Source organism: Polypterus senegalus, chromosome 13 (assembly GCF_016835505.1).
Source record: "Polypterus senegalus isolate Bchr_013 chromosome 13, ASM1683550v1, whole genome shotgun sequence".
Taxonomy (NCBI): Eukaryota; Metazoa; Chordata; class Cladistia; order Polypteriformes; family Polypteridae; genus Polypterus; species Polypterus senegalus.
In genome coordinates this window covers 135,478,514-135,499,987 of record NC_053166.1, presented here as the reverse complement: position 1 = coordinate 135,499,987, position 21,474 = coordinate 135,478,514, and the positions used below count along the sequence as shown (strand labels likewise).

General features: G+C 40.1%; 1 protein-coding gene across 4 annotated transcripts in view; it reads right to left on the bottom strand.

Annotated features, from left to right (window-relative positions):
* The window catches only part of sdk1a (sidekick cell adhesion molecule 1a), a 1,556,037-nt gene that overhangs the window by 15,095 nt on the left and 1,519,468 nt on the right, over window positions 1–21,474 (bottom strand). For all 4 annotated transcript variants that reach the window (XM_039774120.1, XM_039774121.1, XM_039774122.1 and 1 more), the window contains 4 exons: window positions 18,882–19,019; window positions 5,454–5,615; window positions 1,220–1,345; window positions 940–1,104 (listed from right to left, as the gene is read on the bottom strand). In XM_039774120.1, the coding sequence (XP_039630054.1) occupies window positions 940–1,104; window positions 1,220–1,345; window positions 5,454–5,615; window positions 18,882–19,019 (591 nt within the window). The remainder of the gene's footprint in view (window positions 1–939; window positions 1,105–1,219; window positions 1,346–5,453; window positions 5,616–18,881; window positions 19,020–21,474) is intronic.

The window sequence follows — 21,474 nt, the reverse complement described above, 5'->3', positions numbered from 1 at the left end:
TCAATGCTCTGTCACCTTATGTAGTACATACAAACACAGACATATGTACTGTATATATATATATATATATATATATATATATATATATATATATATATATATATATAAACATAACATCCTCAGATCTGTCTAAATCCCTTTTAGGTTGAGGGGGGCTGGAGCCTATCCTGACAGCGTTGAGCTCAAGGCAGGTTTCACTGGACATTAGACCCTAATGGGTCAATTACATGTGATAAATATGTTCATTCCAAGGCCCACTCATGCACACATAGGCAATTTAAAATTGCCAATTAATATTAATGTCACTGGGGACATGGAGGAAATCACAAAGACTTTGTGGAAACATGCAGAATCCATAGAGATAACAGGTAGGAACTGGGCCAAACCAAGGACATTGAATTGGTTAGACAGCAGCCCCAACCACTATACTATAATCCACGTTGCTATAATCACTGAACAATATATGAGGATTATTTCTAGAAATCAAACAGTTGAGAACTATTTGGTGACCACAGACTAAAGCCATTCAACCTCTTACACAGTATGCAATCATTAAATAGGATTTTTTTTTTCGTTTTCTATTTTACATTTCCTTAGATGAAATACTTTCTCCGTTTATTCTACTACAGATTTAAAGATTGCATCTTCCTAATTTGGTCACTCCACCAAACTCTCTCATTTTATTGTTTTCTAGCCACTGACTGGTTGTGAAAAGCTGTAAAGTCACCTCACATAACGTGGACCACCAACCCAAGTCTAATCTTCAAGCGAATGGCACACAGACACATACAAAGGCAGAGCTGCTTTTCAGCTTGTTATCCACCAGCTCATTAGACAATGTGCGTCTTGGTTGAATTTTCCAAAACTCCTCAAACCTTCCGTGTGCTGATACAGTCATTTTGCTTTGATATGATCAGAAGAAGGCAACCAGCTCATTACCTGAAGTGGCAGCAGAGGGCGCACTTGGCTCACCGTAGCCAAACACATTTACTGCAATGACTCTGAACTCGTAGCTCACACCCTGCCGAAGTCGGTCCAGGCTGATAGTGTAGGATGTAGTGGTTGGGGACAAGTGCTTCACAAATGTGTCCCAGAGTCCTTCATCTATTTGAAAAGAAAGAACATAATAAACAGACACACAAAATACTGCTCACAGGTTCTCTATTGTGCGTAGATTTGTGCCTAATCCGTTCCTCCCTGATAAATGCTACTGTCTTACCTGAGGGTCTGGTCTCAATGACGTATCCTGTGATCGGTCCTGCCCCAGCATCTCCAGCAGACCAGCGTATTGTGAGAGAGCTGGTAGACTTGGTGATTGATGGATTTAAAGGAGAACCTGGGGAACCTGCCAAAAAGGCACAAATTTAGATTACATGCATTACCATTAAAGGCTTAGATCAGCTTTTTCCTCTCTAGAATTTTAGATCTTTAATTTAGTTGTAATTCTTTTAGTTCATCTTTCTTCTAGCCATATAATCCTGATGCTGACTCTGCTGTGTCATGTGTCATTGCTTGCTGTCAAGTCAGCTACTGCATACATTCAGCTTGTAGTGTTTCATATTTTGCTTTAATGTCAGAACATTGGCAGGGCTCACCCAGACTCTCACTATTTATCAGTCACTTAAACTTATTCACGTCATCTTGTAAATGAAATGCTCTATTGTGTGTTAGTTTGGACTTTTATGCTTTGTACAACAGAACAGATCTCTCTGTAAAAGATGCTTTCCAAAATGATAACTTGGAATTGACTGGAAAAACTGAGAAGGCTGAGAAAATGAATAGACAATGGTAATGTTGTATGTTTTTCTCTATATTAACTTTCACAATATGCAACATATCTATAGGGTTTGGTTTGAAAACAGAAATGAGATATGAAGCCCTAACATACAGTACTCTGACACACTAGTATTTAGTATTTAAGACAACAGATGGCTTCTTCATTCCTATTGCAATGCACCTTTATAGTACCACACTGTTCTCTTATCATTAGCCTAGTCAGAAGATTTCTTCTTTTTTTGAATTCTTGGATAAGGGGGCAGAGTGGCACATAGTCTAGCTGGAATGGGATCTTTTGAGGCCCTCACATTACAACCACCGTGGGGAAGGAGGAGCAGCTGCTAGTTCAACAAGAAAAGCAGTAGTTGAGAAGGAAAGATCAACAATGGCTGTCATGATGAGACAAAAGGGAATGTAGAGTAAATGGGAGAATGAGGTTGAGGGGAAGGTGGCATGAGTGGAGATATGGAAATCTGTGCTACACCACATACAAATCCTTTTCTGGGCAGTGTATGTCATACTACCCACTCCACTGAACTGGCACATTTGAGGTAAAGCAGAGTCTTCAGTCTGTCTACTGTGCTCCAAATGAGGCTCCTTAGAACTCATCCTGAGTTGCTGCTCTAACACACTTGATGAAGGATGTTACAGATGGTGGAGTGAGCAAGTCCTCAAGACTCTCAGTGAAACTATCAGTACAGGAATTATTACAGCCAAGGGTTCCTGCTCCTTTAAGCAGATTGTTAAAGTGGGCAAGCGACCAAAACCACAGGAAAAAAAATACCTGTAGGCACCATGGCCTTAACAGGAGACTGGCAGATGTTGGTGGACCTTGAACATGAGTTCCCTAGCTACATTGCTATCAATATCTAGTGAACAGACATTGTCATCTTCAGATCACCAAGCAAGAGGTGATGTTAGAGCTGACAGTCCCATGGGATGAATGTTTGGAAGAAGCTTCCAAGAGAAAGCTCACCAAATATGTGGGACTGGTCAGGCAAAGTCAGCAGTGGGATGGAGAGACAGGCCTCTCTGTGGAGGTTTGGCTGTCTGTTCCCTAATCAAGGACTTTAGCTTTCTGTGCATAGTAGGAGATACAAGGAGGCGAGTCACCCACAAGACCACTAAAGCAGCAGACTAAACCTCTTGATGGCTGTGGCTCGAAAGAAAAGAGAGTTGGGGTCTAAGTAGCTAGTGTGCTAACTGGACACAAGCTAGCATTTAATCTGCTGGAGCTGGAACAAATACATGATCTTGAAACATCTGAAACATCCAATGATTCCAGGAGCATCACTGATCATGTGTCCTGTGGCATCAGTAGATGTTGAGCAGAACAGCTTCCACTTGACTACTCAAGGGTGATAAACACCTGAAAAGAAGAGTCACCTCACTTTTGCTGATTACAAGACATTATTATTGAGGAAACAGGGCATGTTAACCAGGGCCTGAGCTGAATTCTTTAATATGTGATGATTTATAAAGGCCTGCAGACAAAGTAGTTTGTTCTGAGTCTGTTTAGGTAATTCTAAGTCTTCAGAACAAGAGCTGTTCCTAAAATAAATGCTGTTCTAAAGCTAACCAGTGCTACCTTTGTCATATTAAGTCACGTAATCTTTTAAGTATACATGAATGCATAACAGATTGCACACAGGCTACTAATCAAAAATGATCTTTGATCCTTACTCCACATACTTGGTTAATTCTCCTTCCCAAGCTGACATGAGTTAAACTGTGTTCTGATTTAACTGACAACCTGAACATTCATTCAGATTTCGGCTGCGCCGTCTACTTCCATGTTCATAAGAATACATTTCCAAAGATTTGTAAAATTTGGTCCTTTTAAATTTCTAAGTAAAATTGATCACAGTTGGAGAAATGTGCTCTTGTAGCAACCATTAGCTGAATGCACTCAGTTTGACAGATTTTTTTGCATTTGACTAGCACAACAAGTAAAGAATTCCCCCGTCTGCTGTTGAATCCATCAAGACATTCTCTGTAGAACACTAAATTGACATATAAAATATGAACACATATTATATATCTGTAAGAAAGCAAACACCAGGCATGGTGCAGCCGCAAGTGTGGCTGCTACTATACTCCAGCAGATGTCAGTTTAAGCCCATTCCATACCCGAAGGCGCAGCTATCTGCTTCACCCATCTTGACATAATCTCAGAGGAAGCTGCTACATCAATACACAAAGGTGACAGTATTTACTTCAGAAGCCCCCTAATAATCTTCATTTGATGCATCTCCATTTATATGAAGCAGATGTGTGTTATATTCCTCCTTTATAATTGCACCAGAAACTATTGGCTTCATTCTTCTTCTATATCTAGTATGCAGCAGTTTTTACTTCTCCTTTTTTTATCCTCAGCAGTAACGTCACCTGTATGATGTGGCTCCCATATGTTATGGTGCAGCCAGATTTGTATATGAAGCAGCAATTTCTTTTAATTCTTCTCTTCTTAATTGTGGCAGTAGCTGTTGGCTCTATTGCTCTGTTTGTTGCATCCCCCTTTATATGAAGCAGATACTGTATATACTTGTGTATAAGTCGAGCCTTGAAATCCCAAAAAATCGATCATAAAATCAAACCCCGACTTATACGCCAGTTCAAAAATTCGACACTTAAATTTTTTTTGACATCTTCTTACCTTCTCCAATCTCACACTAGTTTCTCAGACACATGGAATTTTGTTGCAGCAGCACGGTTACCAATTTCTTCTGCCATTTCAACGACTTTTAATTTAAAACCAGCTTCATATTTTCTTCTGATCAAATGCTCCATCATAGATAAAGAATGCTCTTATGATAAAGGTGTATGAGGGTGTGAGATACAAAAAACACAAATCAGTGCAGATGTCGCTTTGGAATAGTTTGTGTATTACCGTGTGGTCACGTAGGCACAATACATAGAAAAAAAAGGCAGTGTGCTCCGTGGTTACTCTCTCAGGTGGGCGTTTTCCACATTCGACTTATACGACCGACATTATAAAATACCGGAAATTATACGGAAAAATCAAGCCCCGAGTTATTCACGGGAGAACTTAAACTCGAGTATATACAGTATTTGTTATAATCCTCCTTAATAACTGCAGCAGTTAACTACTGGCTTCATTGTTCTTCTTCTTCTTCTACTTCTTCTTCTTCTTCTTTTACTTCTCCTTCTTTATCCTCAGCGTAGCACCAAATGTATGCTATGGCTCCTGTATGTTATGGTCCAGCCAGAGTTGTATAGGAGGCAGCAATTTCTTCTTCTTCTTCTCTTCTTACAGTAATTGCAGCAGTAGCTGTTGGCTCCATTTCTCTTCTAATATCCGTTCTTCACTTCTTCTGTACTGTAATCTCTACCAACATTTGTTTGATGTGACCCACCTTTTCCTTGAGCAGCTTGCTATTTCTCTCCTTCTGGAAATCTGCAGCAGCACTGATTATATTACCCTGCATAACCTGAAACAGCATCTCCTTATTTTATGTCTTCTTAGAGAACACCTTCTTCTGGTATTCTGCATCCCATCAGTCTGTTTCAGACAATTAATCTGCATTAGCTACCTACATCAGGTGCTACCACTAGCTATCTGCTTTATCCCTGACTAATCTGCAGGCAGCAGTAACATCTACTTGGCACAGCAATGGTTCTCACACCAGCCCCCCCAACCCCACAAAACTGCTTACCATCTGATGGTCCAGCTGTGATGTTAGCTTCCAGCTCTGGTCCAAAGGCTATAGTCTTGGCTTGAACCCGAAAACTGTATGCCACTCCCTTGGTGAGATCTCGCACTTTGAGCCAGCATTGCCTGTTGCCTTTGATGTCCACTGTCACCACCTTGCTGACTCCTACATGGGTGGGAAATTAGATCATGTGAAATTTCCTTAAGACTTTCCATCCTTAAAGATATAGAATACAAACATAAGTTTTTATTATGTGAAATGGAAGAATGTATAATTTTTTAAATGCATATTATTTTCTTAAAATTGTTCCCATCTGTGAGTGAGTGAATGGGACGGAAAGCTGGTGCCTAGTGGTTATAAGCCAAAATCAGGAGCCCAGCCACACGATTTCAGTAGAATTTTAAGTGCTTGCATTGCTGTGATTGTGCTGAGCTGCAGCCTGTCTTGGCCACATCGGGCACAAGAAAGGAAGTGGCGGGTCCACTGCAGGAGTTGCTTATACTCACATGTGGCCAATTTAGAACAGCATGCCATTGAGATGTGTGAGGATATCTAGGAGTAAATTGGAGGACACAGAGAGGATGTGCAAACACCACACAGACAACAAGCAGGCAAAGGACTCAGATCTAGGATGTTGTATTCCTAAGCCAGGAGCACCAACCACCAGCACTTCAGAACAGATAATCCACTTGAAGCAGAGCAGGGCCAGTACTTGGATGAGGAACCAAAAACTTGGTATTGGTGAGGCCTTTGTGGGTGCTTACCCAGTGTACTATGTGTGAATCCCAATACCCCAGTGCAGTGATGAGGACACCGTGCTGCAAGAATTGTCACCGTCCATCAAATGATATGTAAAACTGAGGTCCTGACTTTCTTTGGTCATGAAAGATGCTTGGGCATCTTTTGAAAAGAGTAGGTTCCTGGCTAAATTGCCCAACATGACCTGGTCATCCCCCTAAACATCTCCTGTCTCTAACTGGCTGAACTACGTATTTCTCTCGCCCCTTCAACGCCTAATAGCTAATGTGTTGTGCACATGCTGGTGCAAAAATGATTGCAGTTGCATCATCCCGGTGGGTGCTTCACATCGACGGTGGTTGAAGTGGCTCCTCATGGTCTATGAAAAGTGTTTTGAGTAAGTTAGATAAGTGTTACATAAATGTAATTAATGAATTATTAATTAAGCTGGCAGCACTAATAACTACATCACCATGCCATTCAGATGCTGTATGTTGTAAAAGGCCTTCATATGAAGTACCCTGTTTAAAAAGTATTTCATTATGCAGTAAAATACCCAGTAATACCATTTGAAGGAAGTAAACTCTGTTGTTAGGAAAATGCAATGTTAAGTTACCATGTGAAAAGACAGGCTTCCTGAAATACTGTAAAGGTCGATTGTCAGTGACACAACTTGCATCTAACGTGTTAGACACAGTCTCACAACCCCACATCACACATTACATCAAAGAGCTGAGAATCTCCTTTGGCAATTTTGGATTCACAAGTTTGCTTATATTATCTTTAGTAAGGCTATGTTTAGTCTCCTGTGTGAGCAATATAATAAAGCTTAGTGAGCACAGGATTGAGAGTCAGGCGGCTGATTTAACTGTTCCTGGTTAAGCCTTTAAGGACACTGCCATACTATGCTAGAGAGTTTACTATCTGTAGCCCAGTTCTTAATATTTGGAGCCAAGTATGCCCAGTGTTAACCTTCTCATGTGCCTTCTGTGCCATGTGCTGCCAGCATCTTTTTAACATTAGTACCTGATAAAAACTGTTTGTATTATAGTTGGTAGGCCACATTTACGTTTTTTAAGAGCAGTAGATTATTACAATATGGAAAACAGCAGGGAATGTAACACAGGCAGGCCATGGGCGATTTACACAGCTAAGATCTAGTTTTGGAGGGACTCGATTAATGTTTCATTCAAGTGCCAATTTGATGTATGTACTAGCGAAACACACGGGCCTACAGTTCTACAATAGTCAATTCCGTAACACTATTGTTTAAGTACTGTGTCACACAATTGCAACTAGGAAGAGGCTGAGTGGACCAAGTGGAGGTAATTACCTGCCAGGCCATGGGGTGGTGGGGTGCACTAAACCTACCTCTGTTATCTCTACAGGCCAAATATGGAAAAACCTGCCTGATTTAACATCACTTACGGCTCCAATGGCCAAACTGATGTCACTTCCAGTTCCGGTGTGCAGAGTGACGCCACTTCTGGTTCTGGTGGCAAGAGTGATGTCACTACCGGTTCCAGCCAGATGACATCATTTCCAATTCATGGCATATAAAGCCGCCATTTTCCAAAACCTCATTAGTTCAATCTTGGAACTCAAACCAACCAGATCATTCCTGTTTTCAATACCCTTTTGCAGCCAGGAACAATATACCGGTGTGTTGAAACTACTTCTTTTACAGTGGCGTAGTCGGCAGGATAATGGCCTCCTTTTGGAACAGGAAGTGATGTTAAATCAGGCAGGTTTTCCCATATTTGGCTTGTAGAGAAAAGAGAGGTATGTTTAGTGCACCCCGCCACCCCCTAGCCTGGCGAGTAATTACCTCCACTTGGTCCACACAGCTCCTTCCTAGTCGCATGTGTGTGACAACTGCAAAAAAGCATCCTTTACTCATTTACTCTGACTTTATGTACCAAGACTTAAGGCTTCTTTTGGTCTTCATCATGCTTAAAGAAGATAGATAGGTTATTCATCTCTGTGACATGATGATAAAATGACTTGTTAATACAAAGAGTTCACAGGTCTGATACTAAATATGCAATGTCAAGTGTAAAGTGTCTTAGTTAAGCCCCCTCAGACCACTCCAAAGTGACGTGTTGTTAGTATGTCACATTGCACAGATGAATAAACACTTTACTGATGCATTGTAAGTGTTATGAAGACCCAAACAATTGTTTGTTAATGTCTTGATCCATCAGAGTAAATGAGTAATAGAGGTATATTTGAACACTAAAATGTTGCCATTACTTCTTTCAGTTCATCTAAAAGTTATAATGTATTGTATTACTTCTATTGGGTCATGTAGACCAAGCTGAACTTATCATTTTTATTTTCACCATTAAAATACACTGCTGCTGTAACTTTGCTAAGTAGTCGTCTTCAAACAAACATTGATGTAAGGATGTGAAAGCAATCTATACTAATAAAAGGCAAAGCCCTCACTGACTCACTCACTCACTCACTCACTGACTGACTCATCACTAATTCTTCCCGTGTAGGTAGAATGCTGAAATTTGGCAGGCTCATTCCTTACAGCTTACTTACAAAAGTTGGGCAGGTTTCATTTCGAAATTCTACGTGTAATGGTCATAACTGTAACCTATTTTGTCGCCCATATACTGTAATAGACTGCTTCTCGGTGGCCGTGGGAGGCGGAGTTGTGTCTTGCATCATCACGCCTCCCACGTAATCACGTGAACTGACTGTGACCGCAGTACGTAGAGAACAAGGCAGAGCTCCAAAGAGCGCTGAAGAAAAGACACTTTACACAGTTGAGAAAGCAGAAAAAGAATATCAAGAGAGTGACGCATACAAGCATATTCATAAGTGCAGCTACTGCGGAAACAAAGCACAGTGTAAACCGTAAGTTTAAATTAAGTTTGTAGACACGCTCCTTAAATTAAGTTCATAGACAGGCTGCCGCTGGCGTTTATCATGCCACGACTACCACGATATTCGCGGGATACAAGTTTAATGAGAGGACGCAGGGCATAAACGAGAGTTTTGATCACTTTCTAACTAAGTTAAAATTGCTGGTGAAGGACTGTGCTTATGCAAATTTCGAGAGACTGTGTTTGTGGGGGGGATTGACAGTTAAGGCGGGGGGAAGTTACGTCAGCATCTCCCCTCCCATTCACTTCATTTCGCTCTGAGCTGAGCTCCACAGCTAACGCAGTCTTGCGGAAGCAACTTTGTGACGCTGCCACCAAATACTCACAGAAAAATCCATAAGTTAATACACACGCTGTCTCTAGGGCTTCTCCACACTCTGAATCCTCCATGCACTACCGAGCATAATCTAATTTTGTGGGTTGGGACACCAATAATATTACTGAAAACCTTACAGCCACTGAGACTTTGTAACGGCACGAGACTTCAGGTCACGTGTCTGCAAAAGAACCTAATTGAGGCAACTATTTTTACTGGCGGTTGCTCAAGTGAGAGAGTTTGTATTCCTCGCATCCCCGTTACACCCTCTAATCTCCCATTTCAATTCAAATGCCTCCAATTTCCAGTAAGGCTCTGCTTCGCGATGACAATTAATAAGTCTCAGGGACAGACCCTAAAAAAGGTTACATTGACAATCATGTTAAGTTATTTTTAAAATGTTTCCTTTTCTTAGCACAAGCACAGCTGAGAAGCTTCGATGCATGTGCTCCATAACGCGTTAAAAAAATAACACATTTAATCACACTTTGCATTCCAAGCAAAGGGGAACTTTTGTCAATGCATGATTTCCTGGTACATCGATTACATTGATGCACACATCAGAGCTACAAAAATGGAAGAGTCTGAAGAAAGCGCGTTGCTAAGACTGATCGGAGGCAAATTTCATTTCGAAAGACTACCTGACGGAAGCCTTGATAAAAGCGTGGTTCTATGCAAACTGTGCAAAAAGGAGTTTGCATACCACTGACGCACTTCAACTTTACGGTACCATCTAAATACAAAACATGTTACAGCGAGCACAGAAACTATGTATGATGTTAGCACTGGCAGTACGAGTTCGAGTACCAACAAAAGGTATTGGCAGCCCAAACCTCATGAAATGACTGGCTTCAGGACCAAAATTAGTAAGTCAACATCGGTCAAACTTGCAAATTCTCTCGCAAAATGGATTGCTTTGGACTGTAGACCACTAACAGTGGTGGAAGATAGGGGGTTAGAAAATGTGCTACAGTTAGCGTCAGGTGATCCAACTTTCCAACTGCCGCGCCGAGAGACTATTTCAAGTAAAATTCAACAGCTTTATGACACTGAAAGGCAAGCAAATTTAGATGCATTACAGAAAGCGGACTTTGTGGCTCTTTCTGGGGATCATTGGACTTCCGTGACCGTTAGTAATTTTACTTACATCTAATTACAAAATGTTCAATGATCACACTGTTTTAGTCTAATGTACAAAATAATTTTGGCTAAGGTTACTCAGAGTTTAAAGGTGAAGCTGGTCAAATTACCTTTTATGTTTCTGCCTTATTTTTTAAAGAAGAAAAACTGCACTTTATGTTGAAATTTTTGTTATTATTATTTAAAGACAATGCCATTCTGAACATGTACTTAAAGTACTTAGAATACCACTTTATTTTTAAGTCTGCCCAGTTTTAGCCAGGGATGATATTTTTGTTTGTTTGTCCATGTCTATTATTTGATTCTGTTGCCCACTAAAACCCTTTTAAATTAAAAAAAACATTTGCGCTTTGGGACAAATTTTCTTGTGTGATTACATGTGATTAATCAAGATTAATTAATTACAAACCCACCCCTAATATATATATATATATATATATATATATATATATATATACTGTATATATGTGTATGTGTATATATATATGTAGCTATGTATATGTATATACTGTATGTATATATATGTGTATATATATGTGTGTATATATGTGTATATATATGTGTGTATATATGTGTATATATATGTGTGTATATGTATATATGTATATTTACAGTATATATCTATGTATATATATATATATATATATATATATATATATATATATGCCAGCAACACTCATCACAATGACAAAACAATTACATTGTCAATCATGTTACGTTATTATTAAAATGTTTCCTTTTCTTTTTCATTACTTCTTTAACACACTACTTCTCCGCTGCGAAGCGCGGGTATTTTGCTAGTACTTTAATATAGTCAGAAGTTTCGAGTATTTGACAATATTTACAATTGTCACTGGGCATTTCTCCTCTTTCTAATTCTTGCATTCTGTATACTGGGCTTTGTCTTGCATGCTTATGAGCCATCATGTTTGCTGGTTGTTCAGGATTACATCTTGCTTCAGGGTCTTGTCATCTACTTCTTTCTTGTTCTTTGTTATTTAATCACCTTCTGCAATTTGTTTGGTGCTCAGCAGATGTCACGAGTCTTCTTATTTTTTTCTCCATTTTGGTCATCATCACTTGTTTTCTTCGAATTGCCTTGCTATAAACGCAAGACCACAGGTGACTTTACCATCCTTTATTTACGTTTAATAATGTTTGATGTTCAATAGACACAATGCTTAGACTAGATTATGAATTCTAAACATATATGTAGTGTGTCCTGGGAGATTATCAATACGTAGGCTTGGGGGGACTATGCTTTAATGGCCATCACCTTACTGCTACCTAAAATTTCTTGAATTTCCAGAACATATCAGGTCATAACCTTTCAATTAAGACCAAAATCAAGACTGTTGTCCCATTAGTTGGTGAATAATTGCATAACAGATGGACAGACCTTCGCATTTTATATATTTAGATGTTGAACATGAATAAAGGCACACCAGTGGGAGTGATCAGCAGTACAGTTGGAATCCTCTCATCAAAACTGGCAAGCTCTTTGTACTCTCCTTTCATTAATTCTTCATTCAAGTTCTCCAAGAGTTTCATTGTGATAACCTCTCTAGGTTTGTGTTTCCCAGTGAACACTGTGCACCCCTTACCATCATACGCCAGTCTTAAAACCATAACAACGGACAGAAGGACAGAGCTGGATTATGGGTGAAATAACATAACTGAGAGATTTAGGTGAATCAAAAGAGAGACTCCTGACCAAGGAAGAGCCACTCCATGCACATAACTTCTCTATTTATTTCATTTGACCTTTTGCTAGACATGTTTCTGGCACTGGGAAATTTTTAATGGGCTAACACCTTCTGTAGCTCAATCTGCAAAAACAATGTAGGCAATTGAAGGGGAGGACAAGGGCTTCTTTACTGCCATTTAAAATTACTTGATTTTTTAATTTAAGTTTCTTTCACTGTTTATAACATATGAATTGATTTTCTCTATTTTATATATATTTCCATCCTCCAACCCACTATATGCTAACTACAGGGTCACGGGGGTCTGCTGGAGCTAATCCCAGCCAACACAGGGTGCTAGGCAGGAAACAAACCCTGGGCAGGGCGCCAGCCCACTGCAGGGCACACACACCAGGTACAATTTAGGATTGCCAATGTACCTAACCTGCATGTCTTTGGACTGTGGGAGGAAACCCATGCAGACACGGGGAGAACATGCAAACTCCACACAGGGAGGACTCGGGAAGCGAACCCGGGTCTCCTAACTGTGAGGCAGCAGCGCTACCCATTGCGCCACCCGTACGTGTCGCATACTCTTTGCATTATTTTACAGTAAACTATTCAATCATTCTATGATCTGCTTCTCGCAGCTGAAAGAGGGAACCGTGGGTGCCGACTTGCAGACCAACCACAAGCATTATCTGGTAGTTAACCACCCATACAATCAGATTGTGATTTAGACCACGAATGCCATGAATGTAATTACCCCAATCTACGTGCTGCCAAATAAACTAACCACACGCCATAGCGCAACATAAAGAGGCTTTGCCGCTGACGTCCAAGGTTCGATCCCTGAGAGGGGGTGCAGTGAGTGTGTATGCCTGATGAGCCCAGAATTAGGACGAAACACATGTCGCGTACTCTTTGCATTATTTGACAGTAAGCCATTCAACCATATACTGTATATATGGTACCTGCAGCCTCTGTCTCGGATTAGTGTGAATATATCGCTCCTGCAAGTGAATGATGATTCTTAGTGTGATGAAAGAAGTCACAAAATCAAGCAGAATGTTCAAGCAAATTCTAGAAAAACGCAATCTAAGTCTGTTAAGTAGTGAAAAGCAGACAGACAGACTGGATTTTATATACATAGAGATATCTCAACTCAGACCTCAGTGATTGTGCTTGATGTGCTCTGATGGAACAGATGAGCTAATTTAAGTAACTTCATGTGCACAAATACTTTCAGATGAGCCCTGTTAATTAAACACATGAAGGCTAAGAACCTGGCAGGTGGTCAGTCCAGTTTAACACACCACATAAACTATACCCACCAGATCACAAAGACTCATTTTGATCTGCAAGAGCAGATAAGGAGGTGGAGACCCACAAGTAATTAAAAATGAAGGAGTTTATTACTGAAAGGCTCTCTCCTTGCATGGTGTCTTTTTGTAGATATGTATTCATTGAACTATAATCATTGTCTTCAAACACAATCAAAGAATATAAAAAATATGTGTTATACGGACAGAATTAAAGTATTAAGCACGGGATTGCTGGTTCAGTCTCCACAGCTGAGGTACTTGCCAGTGTGACACAAGCTCTTATAGATATAAACTAACATTTAAAAGTCTATATATACAGGAGTATTGTTTTTATAGAGTAACATTCATGTTTTCATTTAATGCCAATGACTTTGCGGTGTATGGTTGCCTAGTAGCTAAAGAGTTGAACCATAAGCTACAAGATTACTTGTTTGATTCCCACAAGTAATTCTTGATGTAGAATTACAGAAGCAATTTTACTAACATTTTTGAATTACTTTGGAATGGTGTTCACGGAGAAAGGTACTAAATAAAACTGAGCCGGCGTGCATTATGGCCAGTTTTCTCCACATTCAACATTTTCATTAAAACGTGCCATTCAAAATTTAAAACCAAAGAATATCACCCTTCTCTTCAAGGCCTGACAATTTTATTGGATATTTACTTTGAACACCAAAGTTTGCAATTTGGGTCCCTGGACTGGAGATGGCTTTTCCAGCAATGAATGCCTGGAAGGAGTAAATCTAGTCTATAGGGAATGTAAGAACTTGTTTTGAATTTCATACAATTTACTTATTGTATATATATTGCTTTTCCTGTTAACAAACTCACAGCACTGACAGTGATGACGCTACATAAAACATTAAACAGAAAACACAAGACAATATATACATATTAATATAAAGTGCATTTTAGAATGTTCCTGATTCAAGTATTAGATATATACATAAATGTTAATGTATTAAGTGAAGTTAGTTAAATGTCTCTTGCTAGTTTATCATTTCCATGGTCAAAACTAGAGGCACACGTGGTGTAAAAATAAATTAAAAGTGGCACTGATCAGCGAAATTCGCTAAAGCGTTTATGCTGAGCTCACCTTTTTCACAGAACATATTCCTGGAAATTCACCATACGGCTGACTTAGACTAACTTTTTTTTCCCTAGCATCCCATGCTTCTTTGTAAAGCCACTGTGACATCACAGATCTTTAGTAGCCAATGTTGGATGGGACAGCCCTCCGCGTAAAACACTCAGATCTCAGGGCTTAAGATTAGCAGAACAATTGTGAAATCCAGTAAAACACAAAAGGTGCATGGAGAAGGAAACTGGAAATGTGTCCGTGTACTTGTGCCTTAAAGATAATGTCTTCATGTATGGACTTGTATGTGTGTAATACTTGAACCCACCCCTTTAAAAATATTACCCAGAGTGCTGTGCAGTGGATGCAAACAGGAAGAAGTGAAGAATCCACATGCTGTAGTGTTGTGATTATTTGCTAGCAGCAGTAGTGAGCAAACAAAATAAAACTGCTTTATGGCTCAAGAGAGGCCTGCTATCAAATCTGTGGGGGGCAAGCCTTGGTGAATTCATGCTTCCTGTCTGCAAGAAATTGTGCTGTTCTGATATTTAATTCAATAGATTTATTCTTAGGGAGACATGGTAGGCTGAGGAGTGGAGTGGTTAGCACTGCTGCCTTACAGCTCAGGTCACATTTTTGGCCACATTAATCAGTCCAACATAGTTGGCAGTCACTTCTGTAGCCCTCAGGGACCCTTGAAGGACCATTACACCATTATAACCCACTCAAAATAAGTCCAGTTTCTCCTTCCCCATTGATGTCAATGCATTTCACCAAATTCACAAACATTTCTGCAGTTTCACAAAACTCACGGTACGTGAATTCTTTGTGACTCAATCATCACTTATTAAGAGAAAAAAACTGATCTGGCAAGTGTTAAAGCTAGAGAGACTGAACGGCAGATACATTTTATTTATGGGAAAAACAAATAAACAAATAGATACCAGCTTATGAACACTCACAAACAAAACCTCCCTAAATTGATATGAAGGCAAAAAAGGAAATAGTGGAACAGCTAGTGCTTCATGAACAAATCAATCAATCAATAAATAAATATAAAAATGGATTCTTAACATATACAGAAATAAATGCATAGTTACTTTTATTGGCTAGGCAATTACAGAAAATCACAAATAAAATAACATCTCTTCATAAAATAAGTAGGTAAGCAAATAAATTATTGAACAGATTATTATTAATACTTTTTCAACAAATAGAAGGAAATAAAAAGCACTGCATTAGATAGATGGATAGATAGATAGAGAAATAAAAATAAAGGGCACAATATAAGATAGATAGATAGATAGATAGATAGATAGATAGATAGATAGATAGATAGATAGATAGATAGATAGATAGATAGATAGATAGATAGTGTGATAAAGGCACTATATAGATGCCTGACCTGTCACAGATTCACACTGAGGCATGTGTAAAATCAACAGGCTTTTTATTTCTTTCTTCAGCCATGGGGCATGTCTTCTCCGTGTCCCACCGGCCCAACACAGTCCCAAAGCACAATTCAGCAATCAACCAACCCTTCCTTTGGCACCACCACTCCTCTGAGGCAAACTCGTCCTCTTCCTCCCGATTCTGGCTAATGAATGGTGGGTGCTGCCCCTTCTTAAAGCCCACCCGGAAGTGCTCCAGGTATACCAGGCGGGACTGTAGAGATGTCCAGGTTGGCTCCGGTATTCATGCAGCACCTCCTGGCGGCCACCCCAGATCCCCACAGGGTTGTGGAGAACTCCATCTCCCATGGAACCCTGCAGGAAACTGAGGCACCAACGTCACCCAGGGAGGCTGCCACCAAACGTCCCAGGGGAGGTACTGAGGAGCCCATGGCTGCTCCCCTGGAACATATGTGGAAGGGGCATCCCGGCCAGGCATGGGACCCAGTCGCCTGCCACAACAGATAGATAGATAGATAGATAGATAGATAGATAGATAGATAGATAGATAGATAGATAGATAGATAGATAAGGATAATACATTTTAAGAGAAGAGTGATTTATGCTGCTTGAGAATAAACAAAAACAAGCTTCACCTCTGTAAGCTGAGTAAATATTTTATAACTGTACATGATCGACTCACTGAAAGTTTTCAGATTGCTTTCTGATCATTACTAAGGAACTGCTACATGTACAGTACATTGTGGGCAGATTAGTATGGTATTATTTTTTACTAAAATAAACAAAATATGCCAAACGGTAGCAATCAAGAATCAAAACATGAATACAACAATGCGCCCAAATAAACTTGTCAACAGCTGCCGTCCCCTTAACATGAACAAGTGCAGTATGAGAGGAGGTCATATTATATGTTGATGTTACAGAGCAGAAGTTGTTGGATAATAGGCTTCTGTGAGGAGTCAGGCCATATCAGGGTGTGAAGCAGCGAAGGATCACACAGTCACAACATGCTTTTTGTGATTTGAATTATAACTTTCAGCCTCATCTCCTTTCTCCTGAATCTGCTCTGGCAGTGTCAAACTATTCATCAACACCTGCTTTGTGTTTTCAATTCTGAGGTAGTTGTAGCTCTCTTATGACTGCTTTTCTTGCACACTGCACATGAGAGAAGTGTCAGTATTTGTTTTGCTGAAACTTTCACAAACATGAACAGTATATTCTGTCTTCTTCTTATAAGTGTTTATCCTTCTTACTGTATGTGCAAGGTCCACTTTTGAGCACCCCAGTCACTATTTCTTCTTGTTTGTGGGGGGTGCCCACTTAAACCATTTCTTCCTTTAGCTAACCAGCCTGCATTTTTTTGCGTTGTCCACATGGGCATTTTCTTTTTGGGCTCAGGCATCAGGCTATCTTCAGCATTGTCTGGTCATCTCTTCTGATGACATTGCTGTAGGAACACTGCCAGGCTTCGTGCATTTTCTCTGAGGTCAGTGCTATTCTTATCATTTTCAAGACCCACCAGAGCATGTGCATCTCTGTAAAGTGGAGAGCTTGATTGTGTTTGGTCATCGCTGACCAGCATTCTGCTCTGTACGCGGTCACTGAATGGGTGACTGTTTTGATGATCTTTGCTTTAATGTAGATGGGCATTCTCCAATTGCATAAGACTCCAGTGACTTGGCCCCATTTGAGCCATGCAACATTGACACTCACCTAGGTGTCTGGTAGAGTGTCGCCATCTGCACAGATGAGTCAGTTGAGGTATCTGAACTGGGTGGTTTTGTTCAGGTCTTGCCCATTGACTTGTATGGTGCCATCGGTCTGTGCCCCACATTACAGATTCTCCATCTTCTTGATGTTAGCTTATTCTCCTCCAGTTGCATTTTCCACTTATGCTTGGTAAATAATAAGAGCATGACAGAAGTGAACTGCTCAGGGTTACATAGTGTGTCACTTGTAGGGATTGAACTGGCAGCCTTGAGTTGCCCTGCCCAGTGTAGTATCTACTGAGGAGGAGTTTCACACTGTCTATCTCCAGTAAATGCAATGCCACAAAGTAATTTTCATTGTGGACACCACAGCAGATATGTTATGTGTATCATCAAACGTTTCCATATTTATACCGTTGAAGCATTGGAAATTCTGGGCTAAAAGTCTTGTGCCGTGCAGTCCAGTGTTTTATCTACTAACAGGTCAAAACATCTGACTTTATTGACCCTTACAAATTTAATTTGTTTTTGTCACATGGAGTTCCTAATAACCAAACCAGGTCACTTTCCATTTAAGCAGTTGAGCCTTGAGTCCTTGAGCAGTTTTAGAAAAGAGAAGACCTGATACTGTAAAAAAGACAAATTATGCAAAACATGCAAGCAACGGTTATCTAGGTAAACAAGAGAATTGTGGGACTTGGTAAGAGAAATGAGTAAATGAAGCAGGGATAAGAAAATAAATGTAGGATTCAAATTGAGTGAACCTCCAATGAGCTGTGGTGGTGAAGGAGGTGTGCTCCTCTAAGATGAATTGCGCTGCTGCAGTGGGATCAGCTTAACTGATACGACTCTCAGCCAGTTGCCCAAAGAGGGATTGACTTGTTTAAAAAGGTTACTTTGCTACTTTTTCTCTCTTTTAAATAAATAAATATAGAAATAAAATAAAATACAAGCTATTCTGTTTTTTAATGGATCCAGGCATCTTCAATACCAAATGATTCTCAGTGGAATAAACCATTCATTTGTGTTTTTGTTTTGCTATCACTAAAATAATCTCTCAGTCAGTTCAAATGAGGGAATACTGCGTAACATGTGATGACTAAAGAAAAGTAAAGCAGCCTAGGCTCCTACCGTGTATTGGTTCCAGAGGCTCATATACCACCCGATATCCATCCACAATGCCGTTGGGCCAGATTGGAGGCCCCCAGGACATATTTAGAGTAGTTGTAGTGACCTCTGAAAATGAGATGTAGCTCGGAGAGCTTGGAGCTATGGGGAAAAAAGTTAACATAAAACAGTAAGGACATGACCTTTTTGATATACAGTAAAATACCAGATTTAAATGATATGCTGCATGTCCCATGTCACCAAAGAGCATAGCTGTTTTATTCATGTATACCTCTTCCCCCTGCCTTGTAAGACTTGGAGCTGCTGAAAAGTGGCACAGTGGCATGCAGCAGCATACTGGTGACTTGTGAGCTCCTCCAAAAGCTGTGTGGTTAAAGAGGAGCCACCAGGTGGCAGTAACCACTCGAAGTTCATTGGCTGCCCCTACTCAGAATTGTTTGGTTTGGTTGATTCATCAATGTGCAATGAAAGACAGAGAGAATGTTACATTATAACTCCGTCTTGTATCCACTTGCTTTGAAAGGTATTCTTGTACAGCACCTTATGAGGGTATCCCCTACTAGGAGTGCTATATGAAATAAAAATTGTATGGCAAAGTGCAGGAAGGCCGTGAGGAGCTCTAGATTTCATACACAGTGCATGGTCACTCCCCAGTAGTAGAGGCCAGTTGAGACTTAGTGGAAAGGAGGCAGTGTAGTCAGATCTTACATAGTGACTGTACCTTAAGCACGGGAAAGGTGCTATACACATAAAGTTGATTATTATTGTTATTATTATTATTACCTTTCAAGATTTAGTGGTGGGTAAGCAAGCTGCCTATCGTATCGGGCAATGCCAGGCTCAGTGAGGCAAAAAGATCTTTACTAATAACAGATAATTGGAACCACTCTGAACCACTCTGAACAAATCACAGCAATTTTATTTCCTTTTTTCATTTACATCATAAACATTGTCATCTAGCATCCAATGGTCCTTTGTGAAAATGTAAGATCCCATTTAGTTTTAGCCGATGGTTGCAGCACTTATACCTTAAATGAAACAGCACCCAAACATTTTTTATCATTGATGACTAATGTCTGACATTATTATAATGTCCCAACAATGCTTCAACCCTGTAACATTTCAGGTCATGAAGTGTTCTGCAGTCTCATTCTCCTGGCCTGGTCACTTTCGGCCTATGGTCTGCACCTTCTTCATACATTTGGTTTTCCCTACATATTCCACTTTTCTCGCATGTATCAAATGATGGCAGTGTTAGGCTCACTGGCATCATCAAAGTGAGTTGAGGTGAATGTATGTAGTTGAGTGTGTCCTACAATGAACTGTCTGACCCAGGGATGGTTCATTCATCATGTCCAATGTTGTCAGCCAAGTAATGGAAAACATGGGCTCCAGAAATCAATGGGTGGATCGCTGGTATGAAATTTCATGTTCTCCCAAACCATTCCAAAGAGGTTTAGGTCATTCATCCACATTTTAGAGACATGCTCATGTGTATGGGATCATTATCTCTGTGCAAGTGACTGAAGTCGAGGTGAGCACCAGATAGCCATTTGTGAACACAAAGCATATCAAACCTTGAAGTGGATGGATGCCAGAGCATGTTGGGATCCACCCCTGACAATTAAGAATAGGAAAATGAGGGTACAGTGATCACTGAAACTAGACAACTGATGAATGGAAAACTGTCATTGATCTGATGAACTGTGGTGGAGCTTACTGCAACATTGAGTTTGAATGATCAGATTTTGTTATTTCCTATCTTGTGTCTTCAGTACAGACTGGAGGTGACAATGTAATGGTGTGGTGAATGGTTTCTTACCTCTTAATACTGAATGAGCTTCATTTGAATGCCACAGCTTACCTAAGCATTGTTGCTGACCATGCACACCTGTTAACAGCTGCAGTCCACCCTTCTTCACTTACCTACTATCTCTTTATAGTATTGTAGAGCTCTTTACCTGTCTTGCACTTGTCCTGCGTTATTGAATCGTGATCCTGAGGAACATTACTTTGTGCCACCGTATGCTGCAATATGTGTATGGATGGTATTCAATAAAGCCACATTGAGTAGACAATCTGCCCTGTCACAAAGCTTGCATCATCTCAAGGTGGTTCAGTGACTTCAGTTTACTCTAAACAGCCTGTACATTCCTCAGGATTTAAATCAATGAAGACCTTTTCGGTGGCAAGAAAAACCAGAGCTTCGGGATATGTGTGGCTAACAAAACAAATCTCCAGAAATGCAATGCTGTCCTTACAGCAGGAGTCAAAATCCTCAAAGACTGTTTGCTGAATGTATGCCTTGAAAAATTCTGGCCATTCAGAGGGCAAAAAGGGGGTCCTCACAGGTGGACCTAATTGAGTTGTGCTGAGTGATATTATAATTATAGTTATGAGTGATATTATATAATTATATTATAGTTATAATAATAAATGTGTTAATGCTGGCTTCACATTTTGTCTGAGAAGAGTGCCCTAATACATTAATAATTAATTCAGTCAGACATTTTCTAACCTGCTTAGTCCTGAACAGGGCCACAGGGGGTGCTGGAGCCTATCCCAACTAGCAGAGGATGCAAAGCAGAAACAAACC